This window comes from Rhinopithecus roxellana, chromosome 1 (assembly GCF_007565055.1).
Source record: "Rhinopithecus roxellana isolate Shanxi Qingling chromosome 1, ASM756505v1, whole genome shotgun sequence".
In the NCBI taxonomy this organism is placed as follows: domain Eukaryota; kingdom Metazoa; phylum Chordata; class Mammalia; order Primates; family Cercopithecidae; genus Rhinopithecus; species Rhinopithecus roxellana.
In genome coordinates, this window is record NC_044549.1 from 66250235 (window position 1) to 66271458 (window position 21224).

At 33.8% G+C, this 21224-nt stretch overlaps 1 protein-coding gene across 3 annotated transcripts in view; it reads left to right on the plus strand.

The window, feature by feature from the left end:
- The window catches only part of CHL1 (cell adhesion molecule L1 like), a 212121-nt gene that overhangs the window by 112365 nt on the left and 78532 nt on the right, over positions 1 to 21224 (plus strand). For all 3 annotated transcript variants that reach the window (XM_030920582.1, XM_030920702.1, XM_030920639.1), the window contains exons 3-5: positions 12087 to 12271; positions 18394 to 18499; positions 20590 to 20777. In XM_030920582.1, coding sequence (XP_030776442.1) covers positions 12181 to 12271; positions 18394 to 18499; positions 20590 to 20777 — 385 coding nt within the window. In that variant the 5' untranslated portion in view covers positions 12087 to 12180. The remainder of the gene's footprint in view (positions 1 to 12086; positions 12272 to 18393; positions 18500 to 20589; positions 20778 to 21224) is intronic.

The window sequence follows — 21224 nt, forward strand, 5'->3', positions numbered from 1 at the left end:
AGCCCTTGTTTATTTTAGCTTTATAAGTAGTGTGCTCACTGCTGGTATCCACCTGAACAATTTGATTAACACAAAAAAGTGGAAACGTAGATTAAAACCATCCAAAACATTGGGAGAGATAGATAGATAGATAGATAGATAGATAGATAGATAGATAGATAATCATGCAAACATAGGGAGACAGATAATATATATAGATAATATCTATATTATAGAACTATATAATATGTTATAATAATATATAATAAGATCTATATTATAGAATATATATAATAGAATAATAAACACCATTATTACGTGAGCTAAGACAGGAAGGAAGAGCATTTGTTTGCCTCTCCAGGCCTTGATTTGGCTCAGTTAGAACTCCAGCTCCTTGCAATCTAGCACATAGCCATCTGCTCAGCCACGCTGACTCCATCCTTATGCAATGCACGACAGAAGCTTGCCCTACTGGAACTGCTCCTCCAGAATACTGCTGTTTTGGGCATTCATTTTCCTTTCATTATATATTTTTTTTCTAAATTTGTTTTGGATCATTTTTTGTTTAAAATCTCTTCCTCCTCAGGAGTCCGCTGGGCCCCCTTCTTGCGGCCCCGGACAGTGCATAGTGGAACTTGTACTGCTGTTGCTAAGGTGCGCTGCCAACCAGCAGCAAGCAATTCCTCACCAGGGTCTTGGTGCGGACCGGCTCGCTGTGGGTGACATTGCAAACAAGATCAATGATCCTTGTTTTGCGAGTGCAACACTCCCAGACACAGAAGTTCCCATTTCCAGCCTCAAAGCACAATATTTCTTATTACCTCCCCACACATAAACTGTGTGGATGTGGCGGGGGCCAATTTTAGTGTTGGCAGTGGGCATCGCAGCTCAGACTTCTGCTTCTTATGGTGGTCCTTTCTCTTGCCCCTGTCTTCTGGTACTTGTGCCAGTTGTCCTGAGAGATGCCCATTGCTGGGTGCTGGTTGGAAAGAGAAACTTAGGTATATATTTTCTTTTTCTTTCTCTCTTCCTTCTTTCCTTGCTTTCTTTCTCTCTCTCTCTCCCTTCCTCCCTCCCTTTCTTTCCTTCCTTCCTTTCCCTCCCTCCCTCACTCCCTTCCTTCCTTCCATCCTTCCTTTCTTCCTTCCTCCCTTCCTCCCTCCCTCCCTCCCTCTCTTTCTCTCTTTCCTTTTTCTTTCTTTTGTCTTTCATTTTTCTTTCTTTCCTTCCTTCCTTCATTCCTTCTTTCCTTCCTCCTTCCTTCCTTGCTTTCTTTCTCTCTCTCTATTCCTTCCTCCCTCCCTCCCTCTCTTTCTCTCTTTTCTTTCTCTTCTTTCCTTCCTTCCTTCCTTCCTTCCTTCCTTCCTTCCTTCCTTCCTTCCTTCCTTCCTTCCTTCCTTCCTTCCTTCCTTCCTCCCTCCCTTCCTCCCTCCTTTCCTCCCTCCCTCCCCTCCTTCCTTCCTTCTTTCCTTCCTTCCTTCCTTCCTTTTTCTGAAATGGTCTCACTCTGTTGCCCAGGCAGAATCATAGCTCACTCCAGCCTGAAACTCTTGGGCTCAAGCAGTCCGCCAACCTTGACCTCCTGAGTAGCTGGGAGTACAAGCACATGCCCTGTGCCTTGCTAATTAAAAAAAGAAAGAAAATATTTGTAGAGATGGGGTCTCACTGTGTTGTCCAAACTGGTCTCGAACTCCTGGCCTTAAGTGATCCTCCAGCTTCAGCTTCTCAAAGTGCTAGGAATACAAGCATGAGGCACTGCACTTGGTCCTATTTTTTCTAATTAGTTTTCTACTTTTAAATGTAATTGTAAGTTGTAATCAAACATTATATATATTATCCTTTAAAAAGTTCCAAATTTCTTGTTACAGTTAAATTTTTATCATTAGTTTCCAGACTCAATGAAAGTCATTGTTCTATTAATGGAAAATAAGGGAAAGACATTTCAGCTTACCTGGAAGTGCCTCATTTCCTTTTTGAAAATTCCTGCCATGGTACTGATCAATGTTGATATATATGTGAAATAAATAAAGAGGAGATAAATAGAGGGAACAGTATTTGATAACAGGAGAATAGTAGAGAAGGAGAAAATAAAGTTTTAAAAATGAACATTCATGAGCTGGGCACGGTGGCTAGCACTCTGGGAGGTCAAGGCGGGAGGATCATTTAAGGCCAGGAGTTTGAGAACAGCCTGGACAACATAGTGAGACCCTTATCTCTATAATTTTTTTTTTTTTTAAATTAGCTGCATGTGGTGGCAGGTGCCTATAGTCCCAGCTACTAGAGAGGCTGAGGCAGGACACTCACTTGAGCCAGGAGTTTAAGACTGAGTGATTGCACCACTGATGTTATCAGTCTTCTGTGATTTTAGGTGTCCGAGATGGGAGTGAGTGATGAAAATCTGAAAAAGAGTTAAGAGGATGTTCTCTCTAATTTACAAATATATTTTTGAAGTTGATTTTTTGTTATAGCTTAGAAATCTGTCATATATTATTATTGCTTCCTCTCACATATTACAGTTTTTCTTTCCAGGAAGAGTTCATCTTTTAGTGCTGTTTTAGGTTCACAGCAAAATTGGGCAGAATGTACAGAAATTTCTCTTATACTACCAGTTCTGCATATGCACAGTCTCCCCATTAACAACACCACCAGCAGTGTTGCATTTGTTACAACTGATGAATCTACATTGACATATCAATAACACCCCAAATCTATACTTTACATTCGGGTTGCTTTTGGTGTATATATTCTATGGGTTTTGACAAAGGTGTAGTGACACATATCCACAACTGTAGTATCATACAAAGTAGTTTCGCTGCCATAAAAATCCTGTCCTCCTATTCATTCCCCCTTCTCCCTTAACCCCTGACAACCACTTGTCTTTTTACTTTCTCAACAATTTTGCCTTTTCCAGAGTGTCATGTAGTTAGAATCAAACAGTATCTAGCGTTTTCAGATTGGCCTGTTCACTTAATGTGCCTTTAGGTTTCCTTCACCTGTTTTCATGGCTGATAGCTCATTTCTTTTTAGCACTGATATTCCATTGTCTGGACACGGTGCAGTTTATCCATTTACCTACTAAAGAATATGTTGGTTACTTTCAAGTTTTGGCAAATATAAATAAAGCTGTTAAACATCCATATACGAGTATTTTATGGACATAAGTTTTACTCCTTTGGGTAAAAACCAAGGAGTTCAATGGCTGGATCATGTGTGAGCGTTTGTTTAGTTTTGGGGGGAAACCGTCAAACTGTACTCCAAAATGACTGTTCCAATAGTAATGCATACAGTATATCCATAATTTATTGACCACACAACTTTTTTTTTTTTTTTTCCCAGTATGCTATAGCATGAGTATCCGTCACAGTGAGGGTTTGCACTTTTCAGGTAGGACTGTTCTTCCTTGGGCAGGACTGTGCTGAGCACTGCAGGTCGTTTAGGATCCATGGCTCCTGCCCACTAGATGCAAATAGCCCTCCCCAGTCATGTGACAACCCAAGCTGCTCCCACATAATCCAAATATCACCTGGAGGAGAGATAGCACCTTGGTTGTAATACAAAAGGCTAGGGGAACACAAATAGGTCTTACTTTCTTATGAGTTGGCCATGTGGGATGCTCCAGGAGTGAAGCTAGTGGAATGTCTTTAGTGACTGAAAGTCCTTAAGAAGTATGAGAAGTGGTTACCTGGATTTATACCTACGTAAAAGTTTGCTGAGCTGTACACTTAAGTTTTGTGCACTTTAGTACATCTGAGATTTTTACTTAATTTGAAAAATAGTCCCTACATGAATTTCACAGGTATATAAGTTGTTTTCTGAGAAATAACTCAGAAAATCACTTAATGTTGGAATTATTCTCCATCCTTGTAGCCAAATGACCATGAATTTCTGTAATTTTCTTTCTTAGTCTCCACTATGAAACAATTTGAATTAGATGTCATTACCGTATACTATTTTTTAAGAATCTTAGATGTATAGTTGGAAACCAAAAATATATATATATGTGTATTTTTATATAACCTATATGTATATATAGGCTATATTCAATTATATTCCAGTTAGAGTTCAACCACAGTAATTTGCTATTTAAATAAATGATATTATTAATGCTATTAGTTTATCCCACATCGTTACTAAGTAAAGCTGACATTTTCCCAATAAAATCAATTTGCTTATAATAACGTCAACATTTCTTTGATCTACTGTATAAAAAATATGCCAACTCTGCAGGGATGATGAGTTAACACTCTAAGCAATTCTTTTGTCTTGTCACTGCAGTATTATGAGACATGAAAGAGTGTTTGAATGGATATAGCTATAATGTACAGTGTTTCCTTTGTTTTCAGAGTAAAAAAGCCATTAACAGTTATTTCAGGATTACTGTGTTTATGACACTTGTAAATTGATTTATGGTATTAGCCAGGCAGGTGATTGAACAAAAGCCTTTTAATTTTTGTGGGTATGTTTATCCTTCTCAGCTTCAAGATGTTGAGTGATTCAGATCACACTTCAGGCTTATGGAAATTTGCTAGAGTCCTCCCCATAAGACCTGATTCCGAACCAGGGGAATAGTTTAACCTAGCCTGATAATCACATAAAAAGGGGTTTCATAAAGTGACACTTGAGGTCAGAGGGAAGTGAAGGTGACATCCACTCCATTATGGAAACGTCAAAAGGCTTTATATAAGACATCTTGCTTGACGCAGCTCAGTGATTCTTAAGCCATTTTATCACAGAGAGAAAAGAAAATTTAAACATTTCCGAGTTATAGCACTGTCTTAGACTATTATATAAATCCATTGAGTTATTTTTAAAACTATAATTTGGATGCCAGTGTCATAAAATATCTCTTCCTGCTGGCTATAATAAAAGTTGTTGATCTATTTCAAACATCCTGAGTAGAAAAATGTTGTTTAATGATTTTGCATGCATGAAGTTAATTTCAATCTCTGGAATTCATTGTAGCAGAAACAACTTAATGCTGTTTCTCAGTGAAGAGGAATGTCAGCACAGCATGCATTTTTTTTCCTTTATTTTGGCTGTATACATTCCATGTTGTCAATGAAAATGGCAGATGGACTGTCACTGACATTTCTGCTTTGTGTAGTTGCTGCCATAGAAATGAAAAAGTTTTTAAAATAGTGATCATAAGAGTCGCCTTTTGTTCATTGAATTTGCCATGTTATATTTTCTTCTTGGAAATTTGACCTAAAACTGTGAATAATTATTGAGAAAAAAAAGTCAAGGATTTTTAAAAATCACTAAAATAAAATGTGCTATGTCAAACCAGCTGCCTTTATAAGCTGCTTTTTGTCCATTTATGACACTTGTCAGATTCTATTTCCCTCTAGGATAAAGTAGAAACCTCTTTTTTAAATTCCAGCTTGTAAATTTGAATAACATTATTTGCAAAAGGAAAATCAAAGCATTTACTATTCATTAAAGCCATTAGAGAACCATAGTGCCAAAGGTTTTGTGTAAACATGACACCATGACTGTTAAGTGAAAAAAACAAGTGATTATTAGGAAATGATTATTATTCAGAATACATTAACAATAGCCTTGGATCTTTAAAGTAATTTTAATATAATTTGTTTTAGTGTTCAATTTATAACGGTGGAATGATCTATAATTGTCCAAACTGAAAATTTAGTCTTAACCATTTTTATGCATTGTTGCCTTTCTATGCCTTGTAAATGGAATTTAAACAGTCTCCAGTGGAAACACAATGCAAAGTTGGTGAATTAAGGATCAAAGCGTTAAAGAAAAATGAAGGGGCATTGTGTATACTAACAGCTACCAAGACTTATGTGATTATGTACTATAAAATGGGCTTACATTTTCTTTAGGTGGGCTATAACTTTCAAAACTCTTAAACCAAGAAAGAAAAAGCATTGAGTTACATTAGTTGCTTAAACTAAATATACAGAACATACACACTGATGTTTAAAGAAACCCCACATTTTCTCATGTTGTTCCAACAGAAGAGGTGCAGACAGTATGGTAGCTTTAAGAAAGTCTTTTTTTCTGTTTGTTTTTTGTTTTTATTTTAGATGTATGGCATTCTCAAGACTTTGTCTACCTTTTGCCTAAAGAATCTCCTTACAGATGTTGAAATATTTTAAGCTGATTTCTGATTTCCGATTTCCAAAGACTGAATAAACATTAAAAATGTTTATATTTAAAAAAGTTAAAATGTACCCCCAAATAGAGAGATTAGCATAACCTCCCCCTATTCTTTCTCTTTCTCTCCATATATATATTATATATATTATAATATTATATATATTATATATATAATTATATATTTATAATTATATATATTATATATATAATTATATATTATAATATTATATATATTATATATAATAATTATAATATTATATATTAATATATAATTATAATTATATATATTATATTATCTATTATATATATTATTTATAATATTATATATATATATTATAATTATATATTATACTATTATATATATAATATATATAATATTATATATATTATATATATAATTATATATTATCATATTATATATATATTTATATATTATAATATTATATATATTATATAATATACCTGCTTCAGCAATATTCATTATTGCATCGATTTGTTTATTCTAGCTCTTCTACCTAAATTAGTTATTTCTACCTTTTAAACCATCCCAAAACACTGATCAATAAAGGAAATATTTATTATTGTTCTTAAGTCTACTGTTTCTTTGGGAAAGTCTGCTGAACTTAGCCAGTCTTGACTGATACTGACCAGCTGGTTCTAGCATCTGTATTCAGCTGACAGTTTGTGTAGGGCAGTCTCATCTAGGATGGCTGCCATTTTACATTTAGTGGCGGTCTGTCTGTTAGCCGGGATGACTGTCTTTTTATTTTTTATTTTTTGAGATGGAGTCTCGCTCTGCGGCCCAGGCTGGAGTGCAGTGATGCAGTGGTGCAATCTTGGCTCACTGCAAGCTCTGCCTCCAGGGTTCACGCCATTCTCCTGCCTCAACCTCCCCTGTAGCTGGCACTACAGGTGCCCACCATCATGCCCAGCTAATTTTTTTTATGTTTAGTAGAGACGGGGTTTCACCGTGTTAGCCAGGGTGATCTCGATCTCCTGACCTCGTGATCCGCCTGCTTTGGCTTCCCAAAGTGCTGGGATTGCAGGCGCGAGCCACCGCGCCCGCCCGGCAAGTAAAGTGTCTCTTATCTTCCAACAGGGTAGCCCAGGCTTCTTTTTAAAATAGCCGAGCAGAGTTTTCAGAGAGACACAAAGAGGAAAAAGGTGCAAGGCTTTGTGAGGCCTAGACCAGAACTCATTCTAGGGTCAAAAGCCTGCCAGATTCAAGAAGTGAGGAAACTGCTTCTTGGGAGGAGCTATAAAGTCTTATTACAGAGTGTGTGACCACAAAGAGGGGAAGAGAATCAAAGAAGTTTTTGCAATCAATCTACTGCGCTCTCGCACTTTTGGGAAGAGTATTTTATATCAATCAATATAATTTCACCACTATATACTTTAGAGAATACGCCTTTATTTTGTAAGTTGTTATGATTTTGTAACTCTAGTAGAATCCACAGAAGTTAACCATGCTCCTTGGATCAGAATATTAGTAGGCGGGACTGTATCCTCATTGCCACTATCAACGCAATGATCATCACTATCACTAGTATTAGCAAATTTTATTTATTTTTCTCTGCTAATGATACAGTACCTCACTTAAATCTCATAAGTGTGCTATACAGCAGCAACTATCACCCCAGTTTGTACAGATGAGTGAGAAGGTTGGGTGACTGAGAACCCAGGTTACACTAATTTTCCCATGATCTTATCACTAGACATCACTTTGTCATGTGACCAGTCGGGTGGCCACAGTAGCTTTGCACTTACTTGGGAAGCCAAGTAGAATGGACAAGGACTTAACCATCTCTCTTTTCCATTTCTCAAGGAAGAATATGAATTTAAATTAAGGGAGCAAGTTTTTTCTAGATTTGCCACCATGGAGCACTTTTAAAAACATCAGAGGGATTTATGTAGTCACTTTATAATACTCATGATGTATATGTTAGAGGTTTTGTTTTGAAGAGGCAAAGAATTTTATTTCCTTTTTGTTATGTTGAAACTTGCCCTAGGAGGTATGCATGCTTGTCCATGTTAAATTAATGCCCTGAAATCAGTGTATTCTTAATTCTTATCCCACTAGTCGTACTGGAGAACCCAAGAGAGTCAGAAAGGTTCGATTGCATTGAAGTGACTGCACTGTCTGGGGTAAATACCTGGGGTTCATTGTCTCATGCCAAGAAAATGTAGAACACGGACACACATGAGGAGTTTAGGGGCAGAGGTTTAATAGGCAAAAGAAAGAGAAAGAAAGAGAAAGGAAAACAGCTCTCTCTCTAGTGAGAGAGAGGGACTTCCCAGAGGAAAAGCTTGGCCTGCTGTGGATGCACCATATTTTATAGGCAGGCTTGAGGAGGTGGTGTCTGATTTATGTAGGGCCCACAGATGGGTTCGATCAGGTGTGACGTTTACATAGTGTGCAGAAAAGGCTGGCCACCTTACCCTAAGTACCCAAATATTATTAGGTGACTGGGCTTTCCAGTTGACTGGTGCCATCTTGTCTGCTCCTTACTGTACATGTGGCTGGCAAAGGGAAGAGAAGATGGAACCGCCATTTTTGAACATGATTGGCAAAACTTCCAGGGTCTGCGTCTGCAGTTCTATTTTGCAGGCTGCTCTTTGTTAGAAAATGATTTGGGGGTTGCTTTTCATTGAAAAGGAAAACCTTGCCTAGGGGACTCTGGTACCCTCACTATCTGCCTAAGTAATTTCTTCTTAACTCCTGTATCAGTATGATGTGACACTGAGAGAGCTATTAGGCTGGTGCAAAATTTATTGTGGCTTTCGATGGCAAAAACCACAATAACTTTTGCACCAAGCTAAATTTTTCCTTTGAAGTGGTTGGCAGGGATGATTTATTTTTCCTAAGGAAGAGCTAAGATTGTAGGAATATTTAACCCAGTTTACCTAGATTCATAAAAATTAATAGATTCCTTTGTGGATCTGAGTTGATATCATTAATATAAGCTATCAGACATCAGCTTCATGTGACTTAACTTCAAAAATATTTTAGTAAGAGTGTAACTGGAATGTTTGTAGCACAAAGAAAGGATAAATGCTTCAGGTGATGGATACTCCAGTTACCCTGATGTAATTATTCCACATTATATGCCTGTATCAAAAGATCTCATGTACCCTATAAATACTATGTACTCATAGAAAGTAAAAACTTTAAAAAAATTAGTTCTTGCCTTAGTGCCAGCTCCATCCTGAGTTTCAACAATTGCTATTATATTTGAGGCCTGGCATGAGGCATTAAATGCCATTGTTTCAAGAAAGATAAATGGGAATATAATTTTATTGCTGTCTTACTGTTGCAAAATGGCATTCCTAAGCAAAGTACCCTTTATGAATTCTGACAATGAAATTAAGACTGACTTTCCGTTTTCAATCTGAAAGCTATTTTGGAGCTTTCATCATCAGCTAATGGAGTCTTACTTGAAGGGGGTCACATTTAAATTTCTAATAATTTTTATGTTATAGCCTGTGAACATACAAATTTCAGGTAAATTGAAGCTAATTCCTGCAGGAGGTAAGGTCATATTTAGAATTAGTCATTATTCATATTCTGAAAAGTGATGATGTCATTATGGGAGAGAATTTCTTGGGTTAAGACCATGCACTTAAAACTATTAAAATTCAAAAAACTGGATCACCATTACTGAATAATTAGTATCTGTAAGCTACTTTACTACAACAATTAGAGACCATTGAACTTACTGCCCTAAATCAGGAGATTAATGGAAATTGAGAGTGTTCTCACTTACTTGGCTATCTGGTTATTCTTGTTCCCTACTTCAGAGGTGAGATGATGTAAAATATTAATCTGGAAATATGATCTCCTAGTAGCATAATACTTTGGAAAGTCTTGTTCCTTACAAATAAAAGGCTACTCACAAAACACATATATAAGATGCTCTTAAAGCCATCAGCACTGAATGTCAATGGAACCAAATATTAAATAATAACTAGATTGCAAGTAAAGATTGATATATAATAAACAATGACTTTAGATGACTATTACCAAACTATTTCCAAAAAAAGAAACAGGAAAAGGAAAATTCAAAGGGCAGGGTGTTGATATTTTCCTTAACATTTTCGTATTAGCTACATGGTTTAATGTCTCCCAACTTTGCACAAATATGTAGGACTCACTTTTTGTAGTTAAGGCAATATTTTGCTTTTTATAATGAAAGCATTTTCCACGTTTTATTTCATTGATTAGGATAACTCATTTCATCAGAAAAGTAGCATCAATTAACATAGTGACACATTTGAAAATATGTGTTAAATTTACCAGTAGAAGTTAAATTACAAGCATAAGTTATTTCTCATTAGAAAATATTCTGAAGCATACAAGAGTCATTTTTCCCAATACCCATTTGACAAACAGGTCAATTGAGGTCAGGCAGAGTAGAGTAATGCCATTACTCTAATTCAGGACAAAGATTCACAACTTTTTTGGAGGGTGAGGGTAGTATTTTCTTTTATGATTAATATAATTTTGTTCTCAAAGTAAAACATAAACAGTATTGCTGTTCCATAAGACTCCTAAAACTATAAAACAACAGCGATTAGTTACTACTTTAAATTTTACCAATCTGTACATATATTCAAAAGATACAGGTCCATAATCTCTTAAGATGCAATTTAAGGTGAAATAATAAAGCCGAAAAACTTAGAATTTAATATAAGTTTAATGGCTTTAGTATCTCTGTATTCGTTAATTTTTTCACCAGTTCTAGATGAACATATAGAGTAATTGATTTTTAGAAAACAAAAGAAAATTGCATACCTGAAAGACTAATTATCACATTTTGGAGCAAATTGTTATATTATTACCTTCAATAATACATGATAGACAATGTACAAACAATATTTAGATATCTGTTATCACTTTCAGAAAAAAATGAAATCATAAGAGAAAGTAAAAAAAAAAAATTGAAACCTTAATTCTTATTCTCTTTCTGTAAACTTTGGAATGAATAAATATTCTGTTTAAATGAGAAGCAACTTATGCCTTTGTCTTCTGTTGGAACCAAACTCACATTTGTACATTTCAGTTAAAAAGGCTGGTTATTCATTTGTTCTTTATTTTTTCTTTCCTTGATCTTGCTGAAACTATCTATCTTCTATTAGTGTGAAAACTTTGAAGATGAAATGCTATTTCACCAGAAAAATCAATGCTGTGTATTTGTGATCCTTAGTAATGACTCAAATGGGAATAGATATCTAATATAAAGAACTGAGTAAAAAAGAACCACCTTTTAAATAAAATTGGCTAAATGAAGTTAATCTCTTGGCCATTAACACTCATCAGTCATATACTCCATGGAATTCTACACAGCCATATAAAGAACAAAACTGTGTCCTTGCAGCAACATGGATGCACCTGGAGGTCATTATTCTAAGCAAATTAACACAGGACTAGAAAACCAAATACTACATGTTCTCATTTAGAAGTGGAAGCTAAACACTGAATACACATGGACATAAAGATGGAAATAATAGACACTGCAGACTACTAGACGGGGGAGGATGAGAAGGAGTGAGGATTGAAACACTACCTATCGGGTGCTATGCTCATTACCTGAGTGATGGAATCATGTATACACCAAGACTCAGTAGCACTCAATTTACCGATGTAACAAATCTGCAAAGGTACCTCCTGAATCTAAAATGAAAGTTGAGAATGGAAAAGAAAAACCACTCATGTGTGTAATATGATACCTTCCAAGTAAAACTTCCTCTGACTTACAAATGTGATTTATTGGAATAGTTTATGGTTTACAATAGAGTGTATATTCACAGTCCTTTATTTTACATAGAAAGAGGAAAAACTAATTTCATTCATGTGGAGTTATGAGAGAACAATTTCATAAAGAGGAAATATACTGCCAAACCAAAAAAAAAGCAAATGTATTTAATTTGTTATGTTGAAATTTTAGAGTTTATGAACTAACATGTTATTCTGTTTGTTTTTTTAGTTTCCAGGTTAACTAAAGTCTCAGCTTTAAACCAAAAGTAAGAGGAGACATTAAGATTTTCATTCTTTCTGGGTTATCTCCTTCCTGAAGAGCAATGGAGCCACTTTTAAATGGAAGAGGATTAATCATATCTCTAATTTTCTTCCTGTTAAAATTCTCAACAGCAATTGAAATACCACCCTCAGGTAAAGTTATAGCATTCAGTGTCTATTAATGGAATTTCATATTTGCATTTTGATTTTTAAGTAGAATACTTATGGATTGAGGATGTGACTTTTCTCCATATTTCTATATATTCTTTAGCAATCTGTCAAGAGAATTCATATTTATCTTTTTTGTTTTGTGGGTGGCTGATACACGACTGCTGTAATTATTTTGCAACCCAGGCTTTTAGTTCCTTATGCAAACTTAGAACATAACGAGAATAATAACCTAGCATTTTTCCATGTGTCTAGGATTATCTGCAATATTACCAACAATTTCACTTTTATATACTTAGGTTACTTAATCAAGATCCAGAAATTACTGACATTCAATCAATTATGTCAAAAAGGAATTGGATAAACTTTGTATTCTTTTTCAAAATGATTATATTTAAGAATGAAAACAATGAATTAGCAAAAAAAAAAAGCCGTTTTACAAGTAAAAGTATAAGATGATATCAACTCTCAAAATCTATAGCATTATATAGTGTGCATTCATACTAAGAGGTTAGACAGTAGTTTGATGGAAATATATAAATATATATTCTAACACATGTTGGTAAAATGGATGCAGATTTTTAACCATTATAAATCAGTTTGAACAAGTCATGGTAATTAATAGTTAAAAAGAAATACATCAGCATCAGCAGGACATGGTGATACATGCCTGTAGTCCCAGCTATTTGGGAGTCTGAGGCAGAAGGATTGCCTGAGTCCAGGAGTTCAAGACTATAGTGTGCAATGATCACACCAGTGAATAGACATTGGACGCCAACCTGGACAATACAGTGAGACTTTGTCACACACACACACAAAAAGCTAAAAAAATCTGCAAACGGAACATATGTAATAGTATATCAAGTCTGTCGCAAGTTTTTCTTATATTACAGGCATATGGGATCTAAAAGACCCATGAGAGATTATTAATACATTTTTATCCACATATTTCAGGAATAATCTCTATTGTCTCTTTTGTATATATTTTGGAGAGTTATTATATTAGAGGTATGTGTTGTTTATTAGAATCTTAGTATTATAGGTGATATTTGTGGATCTTCTAAATTCTAGAGAAATAGCCTTGAGCTCATAAAATTTAATAAATGTTAGAAAAGTGTTGAGACTTAACTAAAACGTTGCTTTTGAAGTACTCAGACAGGCTAAATGTGAATAGAAAAGGAAACAACTCTCTGACTATACATAATATAATGTATTTAAAAACTATTCTAAAGGCCACCTTAAATTACTTGATACAGCTATTTTATAGTATATACTTCGGAAAGCACTGCAATTTTAGTTCCATCCCCCCAGGTAGAAACCCCTTCTCTATTATTTTTGACAGATAAGTAAGCTCTGTTTTGACATTTCCATTTCTCAGGAAATTCCACTTATCTGACCTACAAATATATAGACTTAAAGTCTGCTTTACATTTGGCTGAAATCTTTCAGCCTCCTGAATATATTAGATTTCATCACTGACCAGCCTTTTTGTAGAAATGCTGGTCAGGAGACTAAAGTACCTTCATCTTTAGTGAATTCTTTTGGTTTGAGTAAGCAGTAGCAGGTTAAGAGCAAGCTCCTTGGTAATCCTGTGGAAAAAGGTTAGCAATTTCACATTGTCTTCCCGATAGCAACAAAGAGGCCACTGAGATTCCTGATTCAGATTCCTGACCATAATCTCTGGCATACAAGTTTATTCTTCATCATTTCTTACTTTGTCAGTGGTGAAGGATATGAAATTTTGTATTAATTCCTGGCCCACATTTTTATTCTGGTTGTCTCAGTTACTTATGCATTTTCATGCTATAATGTCCTTAGACAACAATTGTTATAAAATATTAATGTCATGTTTTCAGAACATCTGAATATTATTCATTTATTTCAGGGCTCTAGAGCACTCACAAGTAAATGCAACTAAGGCAGGTATCCAATTTGAATGTCAAGGAGTCTGGCATCTCTATAACTGGCTTAATTATAGAGGAAAGGATTTATAATGTAGAATACACATTCTTATAAACACCCAAAGGTTATTAGCTCCAATCCCCAAATAATTAGTTATTGCTGAGCTTTTACAACTTTAGCAAATTTAGGAAAGAATAATGTTCTAATAAACATGTTGTTCACAAGTTATTAGCTGACATCTAAGGGACTGTGGCCATTGTGTCTCATCCCTCACCATTTATAAGTGCAATAAAATTTAAATAGTATGAATTTGCAATAAGCTCAAGTCTTGCTCTACACAGAAATAGTAGTAATCAGAAACAAAGTAAATGTGAATGAAAATACAGATATTTTGCATGTTGGTTTATGAATATCCAGTAGATAAACACTGAACTTGAACTAATATCCATAAGCTGGTAAAACTCACTTATCAGATTTATTAGGCAAGAGTAAAAATTTAAAAAAATAGAATTAATAGAAAAAAATTTAGAATTTGGAAAGGCTTTTAGTTTTTATTCTACTCTGGCTATCACTGCTCAAAATCTGGGTTGCAGAATTATTGGGGCCCCAGAGATACATCCAGATGGTCTGTGAGATCAATCTGTTTTTGTAATAAACCTAAGATGCCATTTTTTCATTTTCAATGTATTGTCCTTCGCTCTGATGATACAAAAGTAATGGTGGCTGGGCATGGTGGCTCATGCCTGTAATTACAGGGCTTTGGGAGGCTTGAGGTCAGAGTTCAAGACTGACCTGGCAAATGTAATGAGACCTTATCTGTAAATATATATATATATATATAATATTTATATATTTATATATTACATTTATATATAATATATGTATATATTTACTATATATTTATACATATTATAAATTTGTGTGTATATTATATGTATGTGTGTATATATATATATATAAATAGCTGGGTGTGGTGGCTCACACGTGTAGTCTTAGCTACTTGGGAGGCTGAGGCAGTAGGATCATTTGAGCCCAGGAGGTTGAAGCTACAGTGAGCCATGATCATACCACTACATTCCAGCCGGGCATTGGCATCAAACTTTACTAGTAGTCAGACGATACTTAATGTCCATATACTTAGAGTAAAAAAACTCTCAAAACAAAGCAAAACAAAAACAGTTTTGCCTAAGATTATAATTGTTGAAGCACTTATAAATTATTAATGTTATTAATTAACTACCTTGGAATACATACTTTCTAACATTCTAGTGAACTGGGAAGTAGGTATAAAATAATTATGCTATGTATCAAAGTGTCCATTTCTTGATTGCATGATTGCTTGAGTCTCTAGCTGGACATCATCTTCACTTTAAAGTTATGACTGACAAATTATGGTTTCTCAAATAGATATAGGTCAGATATTTTCCTGAAAGTGAACCAAGTGAGCCCATTCACTTCAAGGTAACCGACTAACCATATATAAGTCACTGATAAAATGACTTATCAGTGAGTGTTCAAGAAAACATTAGAACTGTGGAGGACACGTATTGTTTACTGTAAGCTTGAGAGCTTCCGGACATTTGATACTGTTGATTAGATCAGTGGCAATTCTAATAAGCATCAATTTTTGATATTCTGTAATTAAATGCATCAATATTTGGAAGACACAAAACTCAGTGAAAGGGTATTTTTTCCAAATGAAAGCTGCATGATGTTACAAAATCATTTGTAGATTTAAAAAAGTAAAATGGTTTAATGTTACAGAATATGAAAAGTTGATTGATAGTGTTTAGATTCCACATTGCAATGAATGTTTAAAAAACTACCACTTGTTGAGTTTTGGTGTTCTGTCTAAAAAGAATATCTACAATCATCAGAAAAGACTATAAAATTTCCCGTCATTTTTTAACTACATTATCTGTGTAAGGCTGAATTTTCTTTATATCTTTGAGCAAATCAACCCTATTGCAACAGATGGAATGCAGAGGCAGATATAAGAATCCATCTGCTTTCTCAAGAAATTACAGAGATCGCCTGTAGTTCTAGCTACTCAAAAGGCTAAGGTGGGAGGATTACTTGAGCTTGGGATTTCTAGGCTGCAGGGAGCAATGATCCTACCCCTGCACTCCAGCCTGGGTGAGGGAGCGAGACCCTGACTCAAAGAATTAGGAAAAAAGAAATTACAGAGATTTGCAATCATGTAAAATAATGCCATTCTTCTCACAGCATTTAAAGGTTTTCATAAAATACGTGATTTATTTTAACATAGAATTATTTTAAATAAATTCGGAAACATTTTGAAAGACTTTTTCAGTTTTTATTTCTATTATAGTAAATATTGTTAACTATACCCCACATGAACAAATGCTCTTTGAGATGTCTTGTAATTTGTAAGACTGCAAAAGGGTCCTGAGACCAATACATTTGAGAGCAATTTATCTAGGCTATATCCTTAATATTACAAATGAGAAAACAGAGAGTGGTTCAGGGCCTGGTCCAATGTCACAGGTTGTAGGGGCGCATTTGCAACTCTACTGTGGAATAGTACTTATTTAAGTTAGGCTCTGTGCCTGTCTCCAAATTGCTTTTCTCATACTTTATTTGCCGAAGTCAAGTCACTGCTGCTGAACAGTTTGCATTTTCTTATGAATCAACCCTGTCCTTTTATCAGAGATTCTAAGAACTATACTAAAACCGGATGTCTCCTTTTGAAAAATATTGAGTGCTCATCAGCAGTAGATCTTTACACACATCATGCTCTATGTTTTATTTGAAAGCTTAATCCAAGTTGTATTTCCAGCATTAGTAAATGTATTTTATAGCTGCAATTCTCAGAAATGTAATCTCGTTGCTCTACTAGGTGAGAGGCAAAATCACTTCCTACTTTTTTTTTTTTAACTTTTATGAAAGAGTCTCATTGTCACCCAGGCTCAAGTGCTGTGTCTTGATCGCACCTCACAACAGCTTCAACCTCCTGGGCTTGACATTAATCCAGCTAATTTTTACATTTTTTTTGTAGGGAAGAGAGTCTCCCTATGTTACCCGGGTTGTTCTTGAACTCCTGGGCTTAAGCGACCCTTCCACCTCAGCCCCCCAAAGTGTTGGGATTACAGGTGTGAGGTACCAAGTGTGGTCCACTCCCTACTTTTTAAAGTTGTGTTTGTCTTGTAGATTATTTATCAAACACTAACAGAGTTTGTCACAAGATGAGAGGATATTTGAATATAAAGAATCTATTAATGCTATTATGCATTAGTTATTATTTTATAATAATGGTTATTAGTAAGTTAAATTTTCTAAGGAAATGGAGCAAAACTCAAGCTCCCAATAGATAAGTGAGAAAAAGTTATAAAATGAAAACTTATTATAAATGACGAATAACAAGCACTAAACAAGCCCATGAAGGAACATTTATTAACCCCCCCAAAAAAAGAAAATTAAAGAGAATAAGGAGTTTATATTTTCCTTCGTAATAAATGCTAAACTACTTTATTATTTTGAAATGCTGGCATTCACTAGTGGGAAAAATATAGAGAACCACTCTACTTTTGTTAGTTGTGTATATATTCTGTGGTGAAATGATATATACAATTTACCCAGAGTAATTACCATTTGTGTCCATGCCTGGAAATTTATCATAAATCAGTAATTCAATAAAGGAAAAATCTATTTACTCAAAACGCCTATTGAAATACTTTACCAGGAAAGAAAAAAAATGGATAATAATATCATAACCAGTATTAGAATTATTAAAAAATATAGCATATCAATGGGAAGAAATAATGTAAAAGCAGTACATTAATTATAATGTGTTTATAGAAGCATGGAAGACTACAAACAACTTTCAAAGTGACTGGACCAAGTAAAAATGCATATGCATGCTAACATAGATTGAATGCCAATAATTTTAATAATATATATTTTAAAGTTGTGATGACATAGCAACTTCTGCTTTAAAAATTGTTACATTATTCTGGGTTTAAATAAAATGAACATATACTAAAACATGAAATGATGGCAATGAAGTGTATTCCTTAGAAGTAAGTACACGTTGCAAAGAGAGAGTGAGATTTATTTGGATTTTCACTTTTGTACCATCATTTCACTTATCAGTATACAAAAGAGGTTTAAATTGTTTTCATTATAAATTAACCTTGCCTAGTGTTTGAATAGTGCATTTTTAAAGTACATATTTTAATATTTAGTTCAACAGGTTCCAACAATCATAAAACAGTCAAAAGTCCAAGTTGCCTTTCCCTTTGATGAGTATTTTCAAATTGAATGTGAAGCTAAAGGAAATCCAGAACCAACGTGAGTATTCTTTCAAACTAAGTGATTCTTTAAATGTGCACTGTTCTTAATGCTGTTCTATATTCTTACCATCATAAGCTTGTTGGACTATGAATCTACATATGATTAAAGCTAAGGGTTTACAATAAAACAATATCCATGCAAACAGATATAAAATTAGGTTATTTTACATATGTTCTTCTGCCAGTTGAATTATTTTGACCATAAACTAAGGGCTGTTATTAAAATACTTAGAGTAGTCTTTGGTACAGCAAAAATACTCAACAGTCCCTTAGTCTACAAATAAATAAGGTAGCTAAAAACTAGAAGATCCTTTATTCTACTTAGTAAAATGTAGCATTTATTAAGTCAAAGTTTGTAAACATCATTCTACACATATTCATAATTGTATGTCTTTAAATTTAAACATCTTATTCTGTGGATAGGTTGTTACTTGATTTTTTTTAAGCTGTCATTGAAATATTGTCATCTCAAGTGGCAGAGTACTATTTGCATGATATACTACTATCTAGTATTATTTTATTTTATAATTAAATAATTGTTATTCTAGGTGACCATAATCACTGATGAGTTTTTTCGAAATACCTCCTATTTTTGGGGAGGGAGAAAAAAATGTACATGTATTGGAAGTGAGAAGGGAGAATTTCCAATATTAAAATTCTGCGTGATTCTAAAATGGAAAGCAAAGCTTCGTACTTCTATTAATCTGCATGATTATCTTATATTCATTAAGAATATACATATTTGATGAAAACTGATGATTTTCAATTGTATCATGACTATTATTATTGCCTGATAATTTGATATTTAATTATCATTAGTGACCCATTAACATGCTAAATTATAATTATTTCTATGTTTAACCAAATGGAATATATTCAATCAATATATGTAAGTATAGATAGAATTACAATGGAAAGAAGGATAATTTATTCAATCAGCATGAATATATTGATCAATATCATGATATATTAATATTAATTAGCTGAATTATTATGTTGAAAAGTAATACCATACACTTGTCAACAATGAAATATAAAACACACAGAGAGACGTAAGGTAAGTCAGGAGGGTAGCTGGGTAGGCCTACTCCTAATGAGAATACATGTCCGTGAAGGTTTGTTATTCCTGGTGGAAGAATAATCACATAGATTAGTGGAAGAATATGGTGCCCTGAAATATACCCAAATTTACATGGGTAATTCCAATATACAATGCTAAGTACAATCTAATTGGGAAGTCATTATTTGTCTATCAGACTGATAAAGATTTAAAGAAACTTTTAATGTCGTTGTTCATAGAACTGACACTCTAGCATACTGGGGTGGGAATTTAGCTGCGTACATTTTTTATCTAGAATATAATTTTGCAACATTTATCAAATACTGTAAAAAAGTTTTTAATTATTGCTTTCTTAATCTCATTTCTAAGGAATTGACATATTGAAATATTTGGACAAGTACCAAAGAATAAATATATAGGGTTTTTTCTTACAATATTGTTCATAAAAGGAAAGACATTGAAATGGTTAAAAGTAATTAAAATAGTAGCCATATGACAGAAGATAATGTAGCTATAAAAATTGTCTTTAGTATCATTATAATAATGGAAAAATCCAGTTGGCCAAATTGTATATTCAGTGTGGTTAGAATATGTGACAAAATTCTAAAAATACTAATAGGAAATATTATCAAATGTAATAATAACGGGCTTGTGTGTTTTGGGATTTTGAGTGAGTTCCTTACACACACACATACATGAACAGAAATTATATATGTTTCTTGTAGTCTCCAGAATATTAATAATAATCTTATATTACCTTTCTAATGAAAAAAATAAACAAATAATTTTAATTTAAAAAAGCAAAAGCTAATTTCAATTTTAATCTTCCCATTTGTGAAGCTTTTTTATGGACAGTAATATTTCTCGGATTCTTCTGAGACCCTTATTTATATCTTGTTATATTCCATTAAGTACATACTTTTTATTATAAAATGTCTTGGTTTTGTCATTTTTATGCAGTTGTTAATATGTACTCTAAAAATATGTTATTATTTTTCAGGATTATTAAGTTTAGTTTTATTTTTTAGATTTATGTGGACTAAGGATGGCAACCCTTTTTATTTCACTGACCATCGGATAATTACATCTAATAATTCAGGAACATTCAGGATCCCAAATGAGGGACACATATCTCACTTTCAAGGGAAATACCGCTGCTTTGCTTCAAATAAACTGGGAATCGCTATGTCAGAAGAAATAGAATTTATAGTTCCAAGTAAGTGCTATAATGGGAATTTCATTTTACAAATGTTCTAGTGAAGTGTTAAATAGGACTTATATTGGGTTCCAATGAAATAAAGCAATTATTAATTAAATCAACTTATATATGTCTTGTGTTTTATTTATAAGGAAAAATTTCCTCCAGGTTTTGACACTTAAAATTGAATGACCTTAGAAAACAACATAATTTGACTCTGTTTCAGTAATCTTACATCTTACATGGAAAAATACAGTATCTGCTTTGCCTTATATGATGAGAATTAAACATATTATTAGCTAAACTTGGCTAAATTCCATGCAGTAATAGATAATCCCAAAACCTCTATGTAAACACGAAGTTATTCCTTGATAAAGCAATTTGCTGTGGGCCTGGCAACTCTTCAGGGCAACTGTTTTTCCTGCAGCCTTCTCGCTGATCTCAGCTAATGGAGACATCGTCATT